This window comes from Schistocerca serialis, chromosome 8, assembly GCF_023864345.2.
Source record: "Schistocerca serialis cubense isolate TAMUIC-IGC-003099 chromosome 8, iqSchSeri2.2, whole genome shotgun sequence".
Taxonomy (NCBI): Eukaryota; Metazoa; Arthropoda; class Insecta; order Orthoptera; family Acrididae; genus Schistocerca; species Schistocerca serialis.
This window is the reverse complement of record NC_064645.1, coordinates 215,036,182-215,058,316: the sequence shown is the minus strand read 5'-3', so window position 1 is coordinate 215,058,316 and position 22,135 is coordinate 215,036,182. Positions and strand designations below refer to the sequence as shown.

General features: G+C 41.3%; 1 protein-coding gene across 1 annotated transcript in view; it reads left to right on the top strand.

Annotated features, from left to right (window-relative positions):
• Positions 1–22,135, top strand: part of LOC126416932 (formin-2-like) — a 277,023-nt gene that overhangs the window by 180,241 nt on the left and 74,647 nt on the right. The window contains 1 exon segment of the mRNA XM_050084812.1: positions 17,751–17,880. Coding sequence (XP_049940769.1) covers positions 17,751–17,880 — 130 coding nt within the window.

The window sequence follows — 22,135 nt, the reverse complement described above, 5'->3', positions numbered from 1 at the left end:
TCGTATTGGACATTTTGACTTGTACTTTTTCGAACATATTTCTAACATTACAAAAATATGGCTTAAACTCAGTGTTTACTACATGATGTATTTCATTGGCTAAGTTTCCTGTGAGACTCTGAATATCTGTTAACCTTGTTGCCTGCTCTGTTATTTGAACAGTGAAATTTTCGTTTGTTTCAGTTACCTTACTAGTAACAGTTTCTCCTATGATGCCCTGTTTCGCATAAATCTAACATCTACGGTATCTTCTATTGTTGTATTTATAGTATCCAGTTTGTCTTTTAAGGTTTTAATACATTCCTCTGACCTCTGTCAGGCTCAAGAAAGTGTCAAACAATTTTTTGTTATTGTCGTTATTTTCTTTGAGTTTATTATTTCAATCTGCTCTTATGTATGTACTAGTTTCTTCTAATTTTTGATTAATGCTTTCCTTTAACTGTTTATTATAGTCAGCTTGTTGCTGATTGTTACCAGCTATCAACTGATCATTATCTTTATGGTTTTCTTCAAATTTTTGATTAATGCTTTCCACTAACTGTTTATTATTATCAGCTTCTTGTTGCTCATTCCAATCCCGGGAGCGGAAAGACTTACCTTGGGGGGGGGGGGGGAGGGGGGGAGGGGGGAGGGGGGGAAGGACAGGTATACACTCGCGGGCGCACACACACATATCCATCCGCACATACACAGACACGAGCAGACATATTTAAAGACCCTTGTACCTGAGCTGTCACTGCCTCTTGCATGCTTAAGAGTGGTTGCTGGTTTTTTTGGGGCATCAGAACTCTCAGCGCTGATCACTGTGCCAGGTGGCCCTTGTTGCAATTTGGTGGCGTCCATGGGTGAGCCCTTGATCAGACTGGGTGGTACCAGGGCAGACAATCTGCACATGAAATGTGCTCAGGCCCATACTTCTGGTTACTATTCAGTGGCCATTTCTTCAGACAGGAACTGTTCTCTCTGTGTTTCTGCTTTTTCTTCCCTGGCCTTCCCCTCCCTGGCCATCCCCTGGGAGGAGGGCTAGGCCTGTCAGCTTGGTGCAAAATCCTTTCCATGTTGCTTGCTCCTTTTTGTAGAACATATTGAAGATAAGTTTTGCTGAAGCTGCCTGATTAAAAACTCTGTCAGTCAGTTTCCCTGTGTGCTTGCAAGTGTTTAGGAGACACACTGGTGAGCATCACTCCTCACAAGTCCTTAAATATAATTCATAGCATTAACAGTATTATCAGAAGGAAAGTTGCTTCTCACAATATAGTGGAGATACCGAGTCAAATATAGGCACAACAAAAAGATTTTCACTTATTTTTGGTGGGCCTATCTGCGACTCAGCATCTCTGCTGTATGTTGAGTAGCAACTGTCCTTCTGGTTATACACACTCCTGGAAATTGAAATAAGAACACCGTGAATTCATTGTCCCAGGAAGGGGAAACTTTATTGACACATTCCTGGGGTCAGATACATCACATGATCACACTGACAGAACCACAGGCACATAGACACAGGCAACAGAGCATGCACAATGTCGGCACTAGTACAGTGTATATCCACCTTTCGCAGCAATGCAGACTGCTATTCTCCCATGGAGACGATCGTAGAGATGCTGGATGTAGTCCTGTGGAATGGCTTGCCATGCCATTTCCACCTGGCGCCTCAGTTGGACCAGCGTTCGTGCTGGACGTGCAGACCGCGTGAGAAGACGCTTCATCCAGTCCCAAACATGCTCAATGGGGGACAGATCCGGAGATATTGCTGGCCAGGGTAGTTGACTTACACCTTCTAGAGCACGTTGGGTGGCACGGGATACATGCGGACGTGCATTGTCCTGTTGGAACAGCAAGTTCCCTTGCCAGTCTATGAATGGTAGAACGATGGGTTCGATGACGGTTTGGATGTACCGTGCACTATTCAGTGTCCCCTCGACGATCACCAGTGGTGTACGGCCAGTGTAGGAGATCGCTCCCCACACCATGATGCCGGGTGTTGGCCCTGTGTGCCTCGGTCGTATGCAGTCCTGAGTGTGGCGCTCACCTGCACGGTGCCAAACACGCATACGACCATCATTGGCACCAAGGCAGAAGCGACTCTCATCGCTGAAGACGACACGTCTCCATTCGTCCCTCCATTCACGCCTGTCGCGACACCACTGGAGGCGGGCTGCACGATGTTGGGGCGTGAGCGGAAGATGGTCTAACGGTGTGCAGGACCGTAGCCCAGCTTCATGGAGACGGTTGCGAATGGTCCTCGCCGATACCCCAGGAGCAACAGTGTCCCTAATTTGCTGGGAAGTGGCGGTGCGATCCCCTACGGCACTGCGTAGGATCCTACGGTCTTGGCGTGCATCTGTGCGTCGCTGCGGTCCGGTCCCAGGTCGACGGGCACGTGCACCTTCCGCCGGCCACTGGCGACAACATCGATGTACTGTGGAGACCTCACGCCCCACGTGTTGAGCAATTTGGCGGTACGTCCACCCGGCCTCCCGCATGCCCACTATACGCCCTCGCTCAAAGTCCGTCAACTGCACATACGGTTCACGTCCACGCTGTCGCGGCATGCTACCAGTGTTAAAGACTGCGATGGAGCTCCGTATGCCACGGCAAACTGGCTGACACTGACGGCGGCGGTGCACAAATGCTGCGCAGCTAGCGCCATTCGACGGCCAACACCACGGTTCCTGGTGTGTCCGCTGTGCTGTGCGTGTGATCATTGCTTGTACAGCCCTCTCGCAGTGTCCGGAGCAAGTATGGTGGGTCTGACACACCGGTGTCAATGTGTTCTTTTTTCCATTTCCAGGAGTGTAGTTACATTCCATCCTGGGTTTTCCATTCTTTGATCCACAGCATTAACTTCAACAGAGACCTCCTCCTGCAATCTGAAAAGTAACTTAGGCATGATCTGTCATGGTGTAGTGTTAATTTCACCTGGCAAGTCCAGGGAGGTCCTAATGACAATCATCTCAATACTGGCACTTATATCCTGGCTTCTGAGGGGGATACCCTAAGAGAAAAATCAGTTATGTCTTACTGTTGGGACGAAATACCTTGTATCCCACCTCCCATGCACTGTTTCCAGTGTCACCATTTTGGTAATACATCTTCATGATGTGAGGTGAATCCTACATACAGTGACTGCAGCTGCCCTCTCCATGTGCGGAGTCCTTGCACCCCACTGCCCAAGTGTGTCAACTGTTTTGGCCTACATTCTCCTTGCTCACAGGATTGCCCAGAATATGAAAAGGAAAAGAAGATTAAGGAATTCAAAACTCTCAACCATCTATCCTACTCCAACAGAAATTCAACTGACTTCATCTGATATCTTTAATGTCTACCTTTGCTCCCCTCGCAAAACCACTCCTTCTCCTCAACCAGAGAAGAAACCTTCTTCTCTGGAATCTCCTGAGGATGAAACTCCCTCTAGGAACCCTCCCCACCTTTCCTGAGCATCATTTCCACAAGAAGATGCCTCTTACTTTGAGTTGGACATAGGATTCACACTCTGTGGCCCCCGAGGACACTTGTTCTCTTCTGGAGCCTGATATTGCTTTGACTTGCTCTTTTCCTGATGACCCTTCCTCTCGCCCTCCACAGGAAGTCTCAGGCCATCCCCCCTTCCCCCCAACAATACAAGGCATGTCACTCCCTCCCTCTTAACCTGGTACAATCTTAAATTCCTGGATGTCACTTCATCTTTACCAGCGATGGGCACTGACTCAGCATAATGACTGATTGTGACCCATTAATTATCAAGCCAGCCTCTCCTCCAGTGGAACTGCAATGGTTACTATCACCACCTTCAGCAATTTCAGTCTCTTCTTTCTCTCTCTGCTCCATAGCTTCTGCTGTACTACAAGAATCTCATTTTGTGGATACTCATTTGCTGTCTTTTTGTAGTTTCCAAGCCTTCTGCCAGAAATGGGTCAGCCCTTTGCAAGCCTCCGGTGGTGTCTGTATGTTGGTTCATGCAGACATTTAGTTTCTGGGTTCCTCTTCATACTGTGCTTGAAGCAGTGGCTTTTTGGATCAATTTAGACTCTGTGGCAACAACGTGTAATATTTATCTCTATCTCCACCTTCCCCCCCTCCCCTCCCCAAGCCTAAACTGGCTTCCGGAGATTGCAGCTCTTCTTTCCCTCCTTACTTAAACAGCTCCCTCCCCTCTTCCTTGGGGATTTTTATGCCCATAATCCTCTGTGGGGTGGTACTGTGACCACTTATCATGGCAGGATTGTTGAAGACCTCCTGGCAGGGCTCAATCTTTCCCCTCAACACTGGAAACCCCACACACTTTCGTGTGACACACAATGTTTTCTTGGCCATTAATCTTTCCATCTGTAACCCTGGATTCTTCTCCTCCATTCCATGGGAAGTTCATGATGATTTGTCCAACAGCAATCATTTTCTGACTGTCATATCTTTTCTCCAGCATCACTCACCTGTATGCTCTCTTAGGTGAGCCTTTACTAATGCTGATTTGGATGCATTTCCATCAGCTGCCATTCTACCGTCTCCACTACATGATGGTGTTGATGAGTCCCTATGGAATCTGACCAATGCCATCCTTTTAGCAGCTGCTTCAGCAGTTCCTTCTTCCTTGGGTACTCCCTCACAGAAGACTGTTCCTTGGTGGACCTCCAAAATTGCTGTGGGTGTTAATCCAATTCTACAAACACCATCCATCTCTCAACCACCTACTGGCATTTAAACAGCTTCATATTTGGGCCTGTTATCTTGTTAAATACCAGAAATGGACTTGCTTGTTGGGAATATGTTGCAGTCATGTGGCCAAATATTCTCTCTTTGTAGGTATGGACAAAGATAAGGTGCAGTTTTGGCTACTGTCTCAGAAACTTTACTGAATGGTGTTATCTTCAACCAGCCTGGACTTCATCACTGAGTATTTTGCTTGGCATTTCGCCCAGGCCTCTGTGTCAGTCACTATTCACTCACCTACTGAAACACCATCTGGAATTATGCTCTTTATCTTTGATTCCTCACCTGCTGGAGCCCTACAACACTCTGTTTAGTGAGTGGAAATTTGGCAACATGCTAGCCTTCTGACCTGAAATGGCTCCTGGACCAGACTGCATGCGCAACCAAATGCTTCAACAATTATTGGTGGCTAGCCAATGTCATATATTTGCCATTATTAACAATCTCTGGAATGAGAGAGAATTACCTTCCCAATGGCAGGAAGATGTCATTATTTCAGTTTTGAAATTGGGTAAACTGCCACTTCAGATGGACAGCAATCATCCAGTCAGTTTAACCAATGTCTTCTGCAAGTTACTTGAAAATACTGTGTGTTGAAGACTGTATTGGATCCTTGAATCTCAGAACCTTTTCGGCTTTGACCTAAGGTGATTTTCACTGAGGCTGGTCTGCTGCATATAATTTAATCCATCTGGAGTCTGCTATCCAAATGGCTTTTTCCCAGTGTCAACACCTTGTTGGAGTCTTCTTTGATCTACATAAGGTTTACAATATCACTTGATGCCACCACATCCTTGCCACCTTATGTGAGTGGGACCTTCATGACCTGCTCCCGATTTTCATCCAGAACTTCATTTCCTGTCACATTTTCAGTTAAAGGCTGATATCTCCCATAGCAGATCCTCTCTGCAGGAGAAAGGGGTTCTGCAGGGTTCTGTTTTGAGTGTTCCTCTCTCTTTTTAGTGGCTGTCAATAGCCTGGTGGCTACTGCAGAGCCAATGGTGTCTTTCTCAATGCATGCTGATGATTTCTGAATTTATTTTGGTTCATCCACAATGGGTGTTGCTGAACCCAAAGAGCAAGGAGCAAAGAGCAATACATAGAGTGCAGTCTTTGGCTTCCTCTCAATGGCTTCCAATTTTTGGCTGTGTGATCTACATTATGCATTTCTGTTGCTGTACAGTCCATCCACATCCAGATCTGTTGCTTGTTGGCCAGTCCCTCATTGTGATGGACTTTCATTGTATTTTGAGACTAGGCTTTGATGCCCAAGTGATGCTTTCCCATCTTTGTCAACTGAAGTGGACATATTGGTCACACCCCAATGATCATTGAGATCTCAAGTACACCAACTGGGGCATGAACTTTGATTAATACAGCTCTATACGGCATTGGTCCAGTCCCCTCTAGAATATGGGAGTCTTGCATACAACTCAGCGGCACCTTCGATATTACAGATGCAGGACCTGATACCCCATTGTGAGGTACACCTGACAGCTGGTGCCTTTTGGACTAGCCCTGTGTTCAACCTCCTTGTGGAGGTAGGGGTTTCTCCATTGCGGGTTCTGTGCCACGAACAGCTGATCGCTTGTACATTTTCATTCACTGCTCCCCAGAGCACCTGAACTAGTGGGTAAGGAGCTCCACCTGACCCATCATCAGCCCAGGTCTGGGGTTATGATCACTATCCACATCTGGTCCCTTTTTTCTGAACTCCAGCTGTACCCTCTTCCACCTCTTCTCTGGGCCCACTCACCTTTGTGATTTATCTCTTGACCACAGCTCTGTCTTGCCCTATCACAAAATCTGAAAGATTTGGCTCATCTTGAGGCCTTCACCACCAATTTTTCTCCATTCTTGGTGTGTTTAGAGGTTCAGTAGTACCCTGTACTGATGGCTCAATGGTTGATTCTCACACTGGCTTTGCTTAGATTCGTTGAAGATGTAATGGGCTCTGCTCCTTGCTGGATGGCTGCACTGTTTTGACTGCAGAGTCGGTAGCCATCTCTTGTGCTCTCGAGCATATTTGTTTCTGCACCAGTGAGTCCTTCCTCATCTGTAGTGACTCTTTCAGCAGTTTACAAGCTCTTAATCAGTGTCACCCTCTACATCCCTTGGTATCCCTTGGTCCTGACTATCCAACATTCACTTTTTGCCCTTGAACAATATGGACACTCAGTGATCCTTGACTGAACCCTAGGTCATACTGAGATCCTGGAGAATGAACTCGTTGAGAGGCTGACCAAATTGTCAACCAGCAAGCTGTCTCTCGAGATGAGTATATGGAATAAGATGTTTGATCGGTATTTTGCCATCAAGTTATAAGGTTTTGGAATATGGAATGGAGTATTATGACTTTTCCAAACAAGCTATGGGTTATAAATGAGACAACAAATTTCTGTAGGTATTCCATGCAGTCCTCTCCTAAGGACTCAATCATCCTTTGCTGGATCCACATCGGCCATACAACTCATGGTCATCTCCTTCATTGCAAGGGCTTGCACGCTGTCATTGTGGTGCCCATGTGATGGTGGTCCATATTGTGCCGGACTGTTCTAATGTAACCACACTCCAGCAGACTCTTAATCTGACTCACTCACTGCAGAGTTAGCAGGCAATGCCTGAGTGGCTTACCTGTGTTTACAGTTTATTTGTGAAGGGATTTTTTACCATCCTCTCTAAGGGAGGGCACCTCAGCCTTGGTGACACATTGAGGGGCTGGCAGGTCACCCTGTTGCCTCCTTTGCTCTGAACAAGTAGTTTTGTGCCCCAGCCCTCTCCCTATCCAACCTTTTTCTCTTACTCCTGCTTCTCACATGTTCTGTTTGACCTGATGTTCTTCCTCTGTTCTCCTGTGCTTCTCTTGCCCTGTCTGTGTCACTAGTCTTTTCTGGGTACTAAGTGGGGTGGCACTGATAAGTGATGGGAGGTATGTTCCTGTTGCACCTCCTCTGGCTGCTCCCAGGATGGGGACCTCATCCGCCTGTCTTTCTTTCCCCCCTATTCTTTCTCCTTTCTCTAGGCTTTGTTGACCTTCAGTAGACCTTGGGGTTTTCTTTCCTTAGGTTATGTGTGCTAGGCCTTTCTTTGATGTATAGTTTCGTTGCCTTGCCTGTTCCATGTAGGAGGGACTGACAGCCTCATAGTTTGGTTCCTTTAATCATTCAACCGACCAACCTTTCCCTCTTCTGCCACCTGCCCATTGCCTGTTGTCCTCTCATGTGTAACTTGCAGTGCTGCTGCCTGTATGTGAGTGATCTTTCTTTGAACCATTTTTTTCTTGCATCTTCGCCCCCCCCCCCCCCCCCCCCCCCCACTGTTTCTTCTCAGTCAGGAATAGTTCTATACATATTAATATTTTGATGATGATGTAAAGACAGCACAAGATGGTAATGTATGTAAGAAAATGTATGAATGTGTTAAGATTGTACTGTTCTGCACAGAGTGAACATTGGGAAAATGTTGTTACGTGGGTGTCTGATGCAAACATAACACATCATCTGCTTTTGTAGATGACCTGGAGCTAGTAAAGACAAAAGGGTGACTATCACGAGCTTTTTAAATTTAAACACTGTTGACTTTTACATTTTATTTTCGATGTTTAGCAGTCCAAATTTATCTCAAAGTGCAGAGCTATAGATTCTGTTGTACCGGGTATCTCAAAAACATGGTACCAAGTCCAGAGCCACAGTCACAATGGAGACAACAGATGTCCTCCAAAGTCTGGTATTAGGTCTCACTCTCTCCTCATTGTATGTCAGTGTTGTGGTGTTTGTTCTGTCCCATTGTAAATACAATATGCATGCTGATGACCTCCAGCTGTCCTAAAGCACAAAACCAATTAACTTGACATCATCTGGGAATATCAGTGCTGACATGCGGCCTATTAAAATGGGCATATAGTGGAATGTTGAAGGTCAATCTATCCAAAACTGAAGTATTCTAGGCTGATTAGCTCAAAATTTAAAAATGCATAACATTTTTAATCTTAAATGGAACAGACATGAATTCTTCCTCAGTGAAGAGTCTATTAGTATGAACAGATGAAAATGCTAACTAGAGTGAACACAAAGCTACAGTTTGTAAAGAGGTATCACTGTCTTTCTTCCAAAAATATAAGTAGATCTTCCTTTGGTACCTGAAAGGGACCTGCACTACCAGCTGGGGTTGTTTGCAGAAATGATATTCTGCAAAGTATTTCTGAGGACACCTCATGACAGTAGAGCTGGTGATGAAGGTCTGCATTCACTATTTGTCATGTTGGGCTTTTTGATTATACGTCACCATCTGTAACTATCCTAGCTACATAGAGGCAGGTAGACAGACAGATTACCATTCACGTAGTTTCTGTTGTCATCCTATCATTGTAAATCTGTCCTTGACCTCATGTTCTTGGTACACACTGTAGCGTTGTTCTTGGGGGACGAAAATAAAAAGAACTGTTACTTTTTTTTTTAATGTCGAAAAGGTGAATATTTTTGGTGGGCCACTTGGCAACAGAATCAGGGATTTATTACGCTATTATAATAACATACGTTGACCATTAAATACCTGAATAAGAGCAGCATATTGATATATATATTTGAGATCGCTCGGAAGAAACATTATCATTTCTGTGCATTTTTATAGTCGCGATGTAGTCATACCTGGATCAACACTAAGGGACCAGAAGACTTATAGACTTTAAAAGAAATGCAACACTACACAATTAAAAAAAAAGTTGGTTCAGAAATAATAGGAAAACGATAATGTTTCTTCTGCCTCATGCTGCGTTCGGCCCATCAGCGTGATCGTAATTTCTGATGATGAAGTCACACAAAATAATTAACAGTTAAGTAAATAAGGAGATGGCCTCATCAAGGTTAATTTACGAAAATAAGCACACTTATCTTTAACACACGTTTTTTTTTTTAATGCTACGTACCTTTTCATATTAAATTACAATAGATGACCATTGTGGTTAAATACTTTATACATAACAGTCAAAATGTCCTCTTGATGCTGTCTGTTCGATATCAGTTACTAGAAACTACATCTTTTCTGATTGTGAAAAATAACAATTAGCATATTCACTCAATATTTTCACATAAAATATAAAATACAGTTGTGGAACGCAGCAAGTCCGCATCCGCCTCTCATGGAATACAAACAGTAAAAGGTGAGGCGCCAAAAGCCTCATTTGTCTTGAAACAACAGAATTCTTTTTTATACCATTAATCGATACATGTACATAGAGATTTACTGGCACCGCGCAAGAACGGCAAAGATAAAGAATAATAGATTCTGTCGCTGCTATGCGATGATTCATTTCTTTTACTTTACAATTGTTCGATAACTTTAGGCCATCAGGCGTTTACTATTGAGCGTATATTAATGTTTGTGAGGCGAAAATTACTAATATTACACTGCCTCCCATGAGGAGGGAAGGAATACCGAAGGTATTACTTTCATCCTCATGCCCATTGGAATATTTGTAATTTTCTGATGTAACATACAGGTTATTAAAAGTCTCATTTCATATTCATTCCATAATAAAAGAATTAACGTTTCAATTTGTAATTACTGATGGTGGATCATTGTGAATTTGTTCTGTGTTTCTATCAGTGTTTGTATGGATTCAGTCTATCTTGATGATTCTTAAAATTAAGGCTATAAGTACACATATTTACAAAATTTATAAGGAAATAGTCACACTTCATTTTCATCGTTGCAAAAGTAATTTGACTATCACAACTGGTACACAACTTTCTGTTTTGACAGTATTCATTATATTGTCATTGTCTTGTCGATTGATTGCCTTGTCCGTCGTCGCACTTAATTATACATTTATTTTCGTCGCACATACACTATTTATGATAGACTTGGATTGTAGAGCGGCCACTGGTGATGGCTTCGACAAGGAAGTCCATATCTTTCACTTTCAGGGCTCGAGTGTGGCTCTCCGAATTATTTCACATATGAAACAGATAAAATATCTTATATTAGAATAGCTTACAAAACTAATTTTATATACATGTGGGATGGGATATAGGAAGGATCGGATCCTTTGACGTATTTTCGTGTGCTTATTTTCATTCGTATCGTGACCTCTCGTCAAAGTTTACATTTCAACAGTGTTCAGAGGTGACCTTGTGACTTGTCTCTGTGTACAATCAGTCATTATAATAATTACGTTAACTTCTCTATCTTAGAGTCTCTCGGAAGGTTTATGATACACATAAAATGTTTTCAGTACTGGGTGTGAATGTTTTTGCTACAGAATGTAGCGCACAGCAACTGTGTTGGCGGTTGAACGTTTACATTATTTCGTCACGTGGTGGCTGTCCGCCTCCACTGTTGCGAGCAATCTTGAAATTCAGTCTGTGCGCACGCACGTGACCGGAGCTTTCTTGCAGAGCGTTGATTTCGCGCTTGAGGTGCCGTGCGTCGCTTTTGTTTGGCGGATCGTGGCTTTTTATTCCATCACGCTTTTACTTAAGGTTAACGTCAGGCCTTTTTAGAACAATTGCACTGCGTCATCAATCTGTTCATGCTTAATCCTAGGTATCTGTTCACTTCAAAGAGATGTTATTTTATCGCTGGCACAGCACTGTGCTGGAATTTACAAGTTATATCTACCGACTGTTTTACGCTAACAGGTGGTGCCTTATTTACGTCACCTTTGAAAATAGGGAATAACCTCATGGAATCGAATCTTTCTCACAACTTTCCTCTTTTGTCTGGACGTTTAAGTATTTCCTTTTAAAACAGGTCATTAATTTGTCCTCGATTAAATTTCACTTACTAATACTAAGCACATATAATCATCATTTTCATATTACTTTTTAGTGAGAGAAGTGCATTATTCGCTCCTTCCTCTTCATTCTCAAATTACTATTTAGCGAGAGAAGTGCATTATTCGCTCCTTCTTCTTTCCTCAATTTAGTACCTCGGGGCTAATTAATACCTCTAGAGTACATCATTTTCCTTACATACTAACTTATAACTAAAATTGAAAATCGCCTCTAGGACATGTCCTCCTGTTTGCATAAAGATTATTCATGTAAATACTTGTCTAAAACTTATTCTGTATTTTATTTTCCAGACGCGTTGTTTTAATACATAAGGTTTCCTTTCAGCACCGGTTAACGTCCGTAGTCAGTTCAGTTCCATTCTTGTTACTCATTGGTTAATCCTGATCTCCAATACCTTAGAATTTTCTTACAGCTTAAATTAACTTAATTCCTGGCGTTATAAAATTTTCTTAAATCTTGATGGTGGAACAAACCTTTGATTTTATTCGTGGCAGGGTCAGATAACAAATAGCTACCAATGTGTGGTTTCCTCATTATCACAAAGGGACCTTCATAAATGTGTTGCCACTTACGATTCTTCTTTAACAACAGGGATGGTTTAAAGTGAGTCCTGACTAATAACTAACTCCAAGAAACTTCTGCAGATGCTCTTCAAGAGCCTCTGGTCTCGTTCTTATGGGTACTATAATTTTATTGATTAATGTTGCATCTAGGACTAGCCTTACGATACCATCTGATTTTAGTACAGACAATAAAGGACTCGAGTAAGGTGAATGAGATACTTCTATCACATTCCAGCGTAACATTTTCCTGATCTCGCACTTGACAGCTTCGCGTCTCGCATATGGAATGGAATAGCTTGTTCTACAGTAGGTTGAATGGGGCAGGACATCCATTCGATATTCAAAGCCTTTTATTAGTCCAGGTTTCTTAGAAAATACTTGAACGTAATCTGTTAACAAATTGTAAAGCTCATTCTTCTGTTGTTTAGATAATTCAATGGACTCACTAGCTTTACCGTATAATTCATTCTGACCGGGAATTATGTCTTTATACTCATCGTCATTAACACTTTCAAGATCTGTCACGTCTTCTGTCTGACTGTACTGCTGTCTTTTAGTCCATGGCCGTACTGCTATTTGAAGCACTCCAAAGTTTGTCTTCACCTTACTTCTTAACAAATTTACAGTTACTTGTTGCTGGCTCGCTACTAGAGTACAGATTCCATACTCGATGTCAATTTTAGCTTTCGTCTGGCTCAAGAATTCCATACTCAGGATACATGGCACTGATAGGTTTTTAACAATAAGAAAAATGCACGTTACTGAAATAGACTCTATCTGGATTTGAAGCTGAGTCTGAAGATTTACACGTTGTGTTAGTGGACCAATTGCTCCCGATACGGTGCAACCTTGAATTGGAAGTGATAAAACTTTGCATACAGAGGATATTTGCTTAAATAAACATAAAGATAAGACATTTATATTAGCTCCTGTATCTACAATGGCTGTTACTGGTATGTTGGCAATTGATACTCTTATGGAAGCTTGAACTTGTTCGTCCCATACGTCATCATTGTCTTTCGTCTCAGTGTCTGCTATTAGATCATCCCGTAGGTTTGTCTCTTTGTCATACCTAATTGCTTTAATTTCGTGTGGACTAAGGGACAGGGTGCCCCCATTCAAACTTGCAGCATCCTCTAGGAGGCTCAAAGGTGCTGCTTTTAATTTTCCGCTCGACACTTACTTTCCTGCTGATTTATATTTCTTAATGTTTCTTCTGTCTGGAACTGGTGTTGGTTTTGTGGTACGAACTCGGTTGGAAACGGATCTTGTTGTCCTAGCGTATTCGCTTACGCATAATAAATTTGCGTATTATGCGGGCGTTTAGGCTTCAGAGTTCCCGAAGGTCCGTTCGCTTGTGGCTGAAAAGTATTTTGCTGTGGCTTGTGTTGATTGTAACCGTTAGTGAAAGGTGTACATTGGTCTCCACCTTGATTATGCCATTTATTTCTTTTCCACTGTCGATTTGAATCGTAAGACTGATCGTTTTGATAATTCCCGTTGATCGGTTGCGTGTTTCCATATTGCTGGGGCTGTGTGTTATAATGTGCATTTTCGTACTGAGGTGGTGACGAATTATATATTGGATTGTATCTCTGGCCGTTATTGTACTTATTTTTGTATTTGCTGTTGGAGTACGTAGTGTGTTTATTTTTGAAACTGTTGTGGGGTTGGTACTGGTTGTCGCCGTGACGCACTTTCGCTCGGCCACCATTGTTGCCTACGTATTCTGTATTGTGCTGGCCGCCTGCACTGAAGTGGGCGTTGCCAACATCAACTCTAGCGTCCTCGTAAATCAGATATAACGAGTCTAACACAGATAGGAAAGTGTCCGTATCGTCCTCAGACACGTTTACTAACTTTTTTCTGATCGCAATCGGTAGCTTAGTTTTTAGAATCATAATAACGTCTTTGGCGGTGATCGGCGAATCCCAGAACTTGATTTTCGCTAAATACTTTTCAAAATATCTTCTCAAACTACCGCGCTTACTGTTAAACACTTCGACGTTGTAAACCTCTTTTCTCGGGCGCTGCTGCACACCAGAACTCCAGAATTTAGCTAAAAACATCTGTTGAAACTCTTTGTAACTTTTACAAGAGTCGACCATTTCGGTTCCCCATAAGGCAGCATCGCCTACGATAAATCCACTAACGAATTGAATTCGCTGGCGGTCACTCCAGCTACTCGGGAAAATTCCTGAAAAATTTCGGAGGAACACTATAGGATGAATTTCTCTTTTCTGTGGGTGAAAGGTCGGAAAAATACGATGTTTAATCACGCTTTCCTCCTGCATCAAACTGACAAAAGTGGGTGGGCTGGTACTCTGGTTACCTTGTGCTTCTATAGAACTATGAGTTTGAGCATTATCAAATGGTGAACGGTACTGTACCTGCTGTTGTTCATTACTTCGTGGTGAATTATTCCAGTTTCCTGACACGGGAGGTGGGGAATTTTCAACTTGACATTTTAGTGTATGAACTTCATCAACTATCTGTTGACGCCATTCAGGTAAATCTTAAGCTACCGTTCGTCTTATCTGGCCTAATTCTGACATGACCGTGTCTCCTGTTTTTCCAGGGGCTGCCAATATTTCAAAGGTCACGTTTTTGACAGTTTCCCTGAGTTCGTTCTTGACCTTGCTTTCTATGAATCCGTCTTTGTTTTCAATCCACTCTTGGTAGTGGTCGGACAATGCTTCAGCATGTGCCTTAACAGTATTCTTTATTTGATCCTCTACATTAAGAGTCTCAATCTGTTTGGAAAGATCATCAACAACATTCTCGATCGTGTCTACTGCGGTTTTAACTCCTTTGACCCCATCAGAGATTGCAGTATAATCTTCTTTTAAGGTCGCAGCTTGTTTTTGATATTCCATCACTTTTGAATTTATTTCTCCCTTGGCTGCTTCGATTTTTTCATCTACCCGTTTTGAAATATCCTCTATTTTTGACTCTACTTGTGTGTCAATTTCTAGCCTCATGATCATGATCTGACTACTGATTTGGCTTTGGACATTACCCAACAGGGTATTTAAATCAGCTGTTATGTCTGCCTTTAGTTCGGCCTTTACCGAATTTAACCGTGTATTTAGGTCATTTATCTCCGTTTGCAGATCTGTTTTTACTGAATTTATGTCTGTTTTTACTGAATTTATGTCTGTTTTTACTGAATTTATGTCTGTTTTTACTGAATTTATTTCTGTTTTTACTGAATTTATTTCTGTTTTTACTGAATTTATTTCTGATTTTACTGAGTTGCACAGATTTGTAAGGACCTGATTTTTATTATGCCGTCTTTCGGCCTTCTCTTTTTCTTCGCGGGCCTTTTCATCTAATCTTTCCTGTTTTTGGCTTTCGAACTTGCGTTCCATTATTGCTTCGATCATTGCAGCCAAGTCATTTTTTTCAAATGCGGGAATAGTTTGCACACTAGGACCAGCTTCTAAAACTTCGGTCGAGGCTGCTTCTGCCTCCGCTCGTGTACCTATCGCGCGTGATCGTAATGGATAGTGAGGTCCATTCGCATCACCGCTGTCGTCTGGTTTTGTTTGTGTCCGCTGTTTACCTTCAGCCATGTTCATGAATTATTTGTCAAACGTCAAAATGCTACAGATATTGTTTGTCACTGCCGTCAGTCGTTTGTCTGTGACGTAGTGCTATGGCTTACTGGGACCTAAGATAAAATTTTAACTCTGGGTAACAACCGACGTTCATTTACGCCAAGAAGACAAGATGGTTCCTACTAATTACAAACAAATGAAATATCACACGTTTTACCAGTTTTGAGTGTAGTTATCCGCCATATCGTAATTTTTTTTATGCGCTGACAACAATGGTACACTTTCACTGAATTTAACTACATAAGAATGGACTATGGACAAATTGAAATAAAGCTGTTTCAAGGCAAGGAAAGACAGGTTTACGTTCTGATCAACTCAAAAGATGCTACGTCACTACGAAAGCTTGGCTACTGCGTATAAAAATTTGACTTACTATGGCTGTCTTGATAATGATACAGCTGGATACTCGCGTTTTTTGGTAATTTCATCAATCGTTCTTCTGAATTAATTAATAGGTTTTCCCACTTCTCTTTCTCGGTTGAATTGCATCCACACGAAAAAATGAAACAGTTATTAGAACAAGCACTGAAAAATTAATAAACACATACATGAAATGATTTTTGATCATGTCCCTGTTCGGGCGCCAAGTGTAGCGTTTTTCTTGGGGGACGAAAATAAAAAGAACTGTTACTTTTTTTTTAATGTTGAAAAGGTGAATATTTTTGGTGGGCCACTTGGCAACAGAATCAGGGATTTATTACGCTATTATAACAACATACGTTGACCATTAAATACCTGAATAAGAGCAGCATATTGATATATATATTTGAGATCGCTCGGAAGAAACATTATCATTTCTGTGCATTTTTATAGTCGCGATGTAGTCATACCCGGATCAACACTAAGGGACCAGAAGACTTATAGACTTTAAAAGAAATGCAACACTACACAATTAAAAAAAAAAAAGTTGGTTCAGAAATAATAGGAAAACGATAATGTTCCTTCTGCCTCATGCTGTGTTCGGCCCATCAGCGTGATCGTAATTTCTGATGATGAAGTAACACAAAATAATTAACAGTTAAGTAAATAAGGAGATGGACTCATCAAGGATAATTTACGAAAATAAGCACACTTATCTTTAACACACGTTTTTTTTTAATGCTACGTACCTTTTCATATTAAATTACAATAGATGACCATTGTGGTTAAATACTTTATACATAACAGTCAAAATGTCCTCTTGATGCTGTCTGTTCGATATCAGTTACTAGAAACTACATCTTTTCTGATTGTGAAAAATAACAATTAGCATATTCACTCAATATTTTCACATAAAATATAAAATACAGTTGTGGAACGCAGCAAGTCCGCGTCCGCCTCTCATGGAATACAAACAGTAAAAGGTGAGGCGCCAAAAGCCTCATTTGTCTTGAAACAACAGAATTCTTTTTTATACCATTAATCGACACATGTACATAGAGATTTACTGGCACCGCGCAAGAACGGCAAAGATAAAGAATAATAGATTCTGTCGCTGCTATGCGATGATTCATTTCTTTTACTTTACAATTGTTCGATAACTTTAGGCCATCAGGCGTTTACTATTGAGCGTATATTAATGTTTGTGAGGCGAAAATTACTAATATTACAACACCATCAAACGGGCACCTTCTACAAGTCCTGTTTATTAGCGGGTACTTGAATTTGAAATGATCTCCCTCTCCATTCCAAAGAAATGAATCCCACTACCAGCTTCAAAAGACAACTAATCAGCAATCCACACAACACTGTATGTCTTTCTCTCTCGCATCAATCTCTTAAATCATAAAACCAAAATTACCTCCAAATCATAGACAAGTCTTGTGGTGGTGCAGTCTCTCTCTCTCTCTCTCTCTCTCTCTCTCTCTCTCTCTCTCTCTCTCTCTCTCTCTCTCTCTCTCTCTCTCTCTCTCTCTCTCAGAACTGTGATGTAAAGATGTAAAAAGCACTGTATCAACTGTGAAATTTTATGGTCTGTTCTGAAGTTTTAATGACTAGTGTGAATTTTTGCTAATAACATAAGTTTTAATATGGTCAACATCTGTAACATTACCATTAACATTCTTTTGAATTTTTGTTTTTAGAAATGTGATGATCCATTAAATCCTGAAATGGCTTTACCTGTACCTGAACCAGGAGATATTGAAAGGGCGGCAGTTGCTAATTTCGAAGACCTCACTGTTGACTTACAAAAACTAGAGAGAGACTTGACAGGTACCATCATATATATTTTGATACTGATGATAATTTTGTGGTGTTTTACACAAATAACTTACATGACAATTATAAAATGAGCACTCTTTAAATAATACTGATATTTTACCATGAATATGTAGGTATTTAAATGTGTATTTTACAATTCACCTGACAGTGTGTGGGAGTGAGTATTTCTGTTATGACTGAATTATCCTCTGTTACCTATTCCATTCAAAAATGGATCATTTTAAAAGTGACTATTAGTAAAAATCTGTATGAGCTCTAATTTCTCTGATTTTATCACTGTGATCATTACAGGAGAATTATGTGGAAGGAATTAATTTATAGTTTGATTCTTCATGGAACATACATTCTTGTAATTTAGACAGTAAGCCTCTCTGTGATGTACAATGCCTTTCGTGTGTCTCCTGAGTTTGTTAAGCATCTCTGTTACACTCCCAGGCTTACTAAACAATCTCATGATGAAACATGCCTCTCTTTGTCTGATATCTCTGTCACCTCTTTCAATCTAACTGATGAGCAATACTCAAGAACTGGTCCAACAAACGTATTGTAAGCCACTTCTTTTGTGGGTGAATTACATTTTCTTAAGAGTCTCTCAGTGAATTTCAGCCTGGCATCTTCTCTTTCTGTGGTTTGTACTATGTGGTTATTCCACTAAGTGTTGCTCTGGATGGTTACTTCTAGGTATTTTACTGTAGTTGGTGCTCCCAGTGATTTGTTGCCAATACTGTAACTGAACAATAAATCATCTCTTTACCTATTCATGCACAACATGTACAGTTTATATATATTCAAAACCAACTGCCAGTCCTACACAAATCACTGAACCTCACAAAGTTTTCCTGTTCTCCTCTACAGTCTTCTGTCATCATAAACTTCCTACAGACAAAAATGTTAACCATTAATTCGTGAATATCTGTTGTGTTGTATTGGGGGTACCCTTGAAATTAGTTTTACATATGTTATTTTTTCTTTTAAGTACAACATAATTGATATAATGTGCAAGGGAGATGTGAAACCAATCACAAATCTGTACTGATACTCAGTAAGTGCATATTTTGTTCACTACATGACAGTACAGCAGCGCACAACACCTTGAAGTCAAAGAGCACAGCTTTATCCAGGGTAAAATTGTCCATGCCACTCTCATGTATGAAAAGTGAAATCTGTGTTTTACAAGATCTAAATTTCACAATTCATGTTGATTTTTATACGGCACATTTTTGTTCTCAAAAAAGATCACAATGTATGAGCATAATACATGTTCCCTATGTCTACAACAAATTGATGTCGGTGATACGGGTCTGTAATTGTGTCTCGGTCTGATGACACTTCTTTAAAACAGGAATGACTGGACCTTTTTTTCCCAATCCCCAAGTATCCTTTGTTGCTGATAGGGCTGTAGCCAAGTTATTTTGCCTAATCTTTGTAGAATCACACAGGTGTAGATGGCTCTCTTGTGTAGATCAGTTTTAGTTTATTTTCTATTCTGCTGTCACTTATCTCAATATCTAAGAGTGGAAAGTCCTGGGTGGAATAACAATAAAATGGAAATACTGTTTTCCCCACCTCCCTGCCCCACAGCTTTCTGATGCTGCACCTTAGTTCCAACACACTCCTTCAAACAGCTTCTCTCTCTCTCTCTCTCTCTCTCTCTCTCTCTCTCTCTCTCTCTCTCTCTCTCTCTCTCTCTCTTTCTCTCTCTCCACCCAAACTCTACTATCCTTTCTCTGCCCCCTCCAGATCGCTGCTTGCACCCAAGTGATAGTTGCATTCCGGCCCAAGATGCTGGAGTTGGTGGTCATGTATGCATGAGGTGTGCTTGGTTGTGTGTTATGAATGGTATGTGTTTCTCTTTTGCTGATGAAGACTATGACTGAAAGCTTTATGTGAGTGTCTTGTAATTGTGCCTGTCTGCAAGTTCAAGTGTCTTCTTCACAGTAAGTGGCAAACTATGTTTTCCTACTTTGTTAATAAAATGGAGAGGATAGATTGCTGCCCACCACATAGAGGAGGCGTTGATTTGTAGACAGGCAAAATGAAAAGACTGCTAAAATGTTAAGCTTTCAGATGAGGTTCTTTTTCATATATAGAAAACACAGCCCGACAGGCTCTAGTGCACAGAGACAGAGGCCATGCGTGCATTTGAGTTGTGCTTGTTTGAATTTGTGTGTGTTTCCTACTTCACAAGAAAGTCCTTGTCTGAGAGCTTAATATTTAAGCAGTCTTTTTCATTGTACTTGCCAGCAGCTCTGTGCTTCCTCTTTGTGGTAAGTAGCATTCTATCCTCCTTCCATTGTTGCTATCTCATATGTCATTTCAGCCTTTGTGTGATAATTAGACGATTGACCAATTTCGTGAGGGAAAAACAAATTTGGAAGACAAAAATCACTATTTTGATCTACTCTTCGCGATCTTCTGATTTGATATCACAGAGTAACTGGTTAGATGATTTTGATTTCCTTACTGATTTGCAGAAGATCAAATGTTCTTAAGATTGTTATTCAGGCTGTTAGGCAAAATCAAGCTTTTGAATTCACTGATTGATTTTCTTGTTGCTATCTTTAAACTAATTTTGGATTTGGTTTGCTTTTGTTTTCCAGACAACTCTGAATTTGCTTAAATATGTGATGGAGTATTGTTTGCTTTCATAGCAACTTCTCAACACAGCTATAGAACAATGGTGGGTTATCTGTAGCCTTTACAACCTTGCTCACACATATTGATGTAAGATGTACTGTATAGTGTTCCTGAATTTTATCCATCTTTGCTGTACATCTTCATCCTCAGAGCTGAATATTTGGTAAAAATAAATAAATAAATAAATAAAAATCCCACCTTTCTTAACATACATTGCAACACTCTTAGTCAATGATATTGCCACCCTCAGGTGCTCAGCATCTATTTGCTGTATGGGCTTGGTGACTCCAGAGTTCCTGAGCTGGTGACTCATAAGTGCTGTCAGTCCCCTGTCACTATAAGCTCTGGGCATGCTTCAGTGACCATCATGCAGTGCAGCAGTAGAACAATGTGTGTCTATGGGAATGGGGATCTTGGCTTGACTGCCCAGATCTTAAGGGTGGAATAAACCTTTATAGAAAACCCCTCAGTCTTAAGGTATGCTGTGTGCTGATGGGACACAAGGCTGTTGAGCTGACACAATCATTAGCGAGCAACCTCTGGGAAACCTGTTGTGCCTCAGTTGTATAGGGCTTACTCAGGCATGCAGGGCTTTTATCTGAATCAAACCTTATTTCACCTAGCTGCTCATGGGACTGAGATGGAACCCTCAAAATCTTCTTTTTCTCCACCCAGCAGGAAGGATGTACTGCCTGGGAGTATTCACAACCATTCATCCAAGAGAATGAGACAGGCTAGTCCTCCCAATAGTAAGAATACTTTGGCCTTCAGTAACAGGGTGAATAATAATGGTTTTTTGGTGATGAAGAGGAAGAAGGGGAAGCCGGGGTACACATTTTTCAACTGTCCCCATTGATATTTATCAATGCCTGTAGGCGGCGAAAGGTCTAGATTTCATTATAAACTTCATTTTTTGAGAGCTGCAAGATCACCAGTGATATCTGTACAGATACCAGCTTCATTTGAAAAAGTGTCAACCATCTATATCCACATTGGTTTGGAAGGCCTTGCTGGCACTTTAATATCTATAAAATGACTGCATAATTGCTCATTGTTGATCGAAACTAACAGGTCAAAGCAGGTGGAACTTCTTAAAAAGTCACAAACTGCATGAATATGATGTCATTGTTGAGATTCACATCTCTCTCAACTCCAGCAAGGGCGTTGTTACTGGGTGATATTATGGACATGGACAATGTGGAATTGAAACAAGAATGGGCATCTGAGGGGATAGTAAATGTGGAGCAACAAAAGTGAAGAACACTGAAAAGACTGCCACCTTCACTGTCACATTCAGTTCTCAGACACTGCCTTAATGTGTTATGGTATGGTTTCTTTGACTTAATGTTCAATGTTACATACAAAAACATTTTCAGTACTATAAATTACAGCGTTTTGGCCATACAACCATGAGTTGTGGAGGTGAAGCAATCTGTTCGAAGTGTCAAAAAGCAGCTCATGAAGCTGGGACTGACTGCCCATCTCCAGCGATTTGTGTCAAGTTCTCTGGAAACCACACAATCTGGAGCAGACTCTGCCCTATTTTTACTGAGGAACACAAAATACAGGAAGTAAGTGACCAAGCAAGTCCCCTATGCTGAAGCCAAAA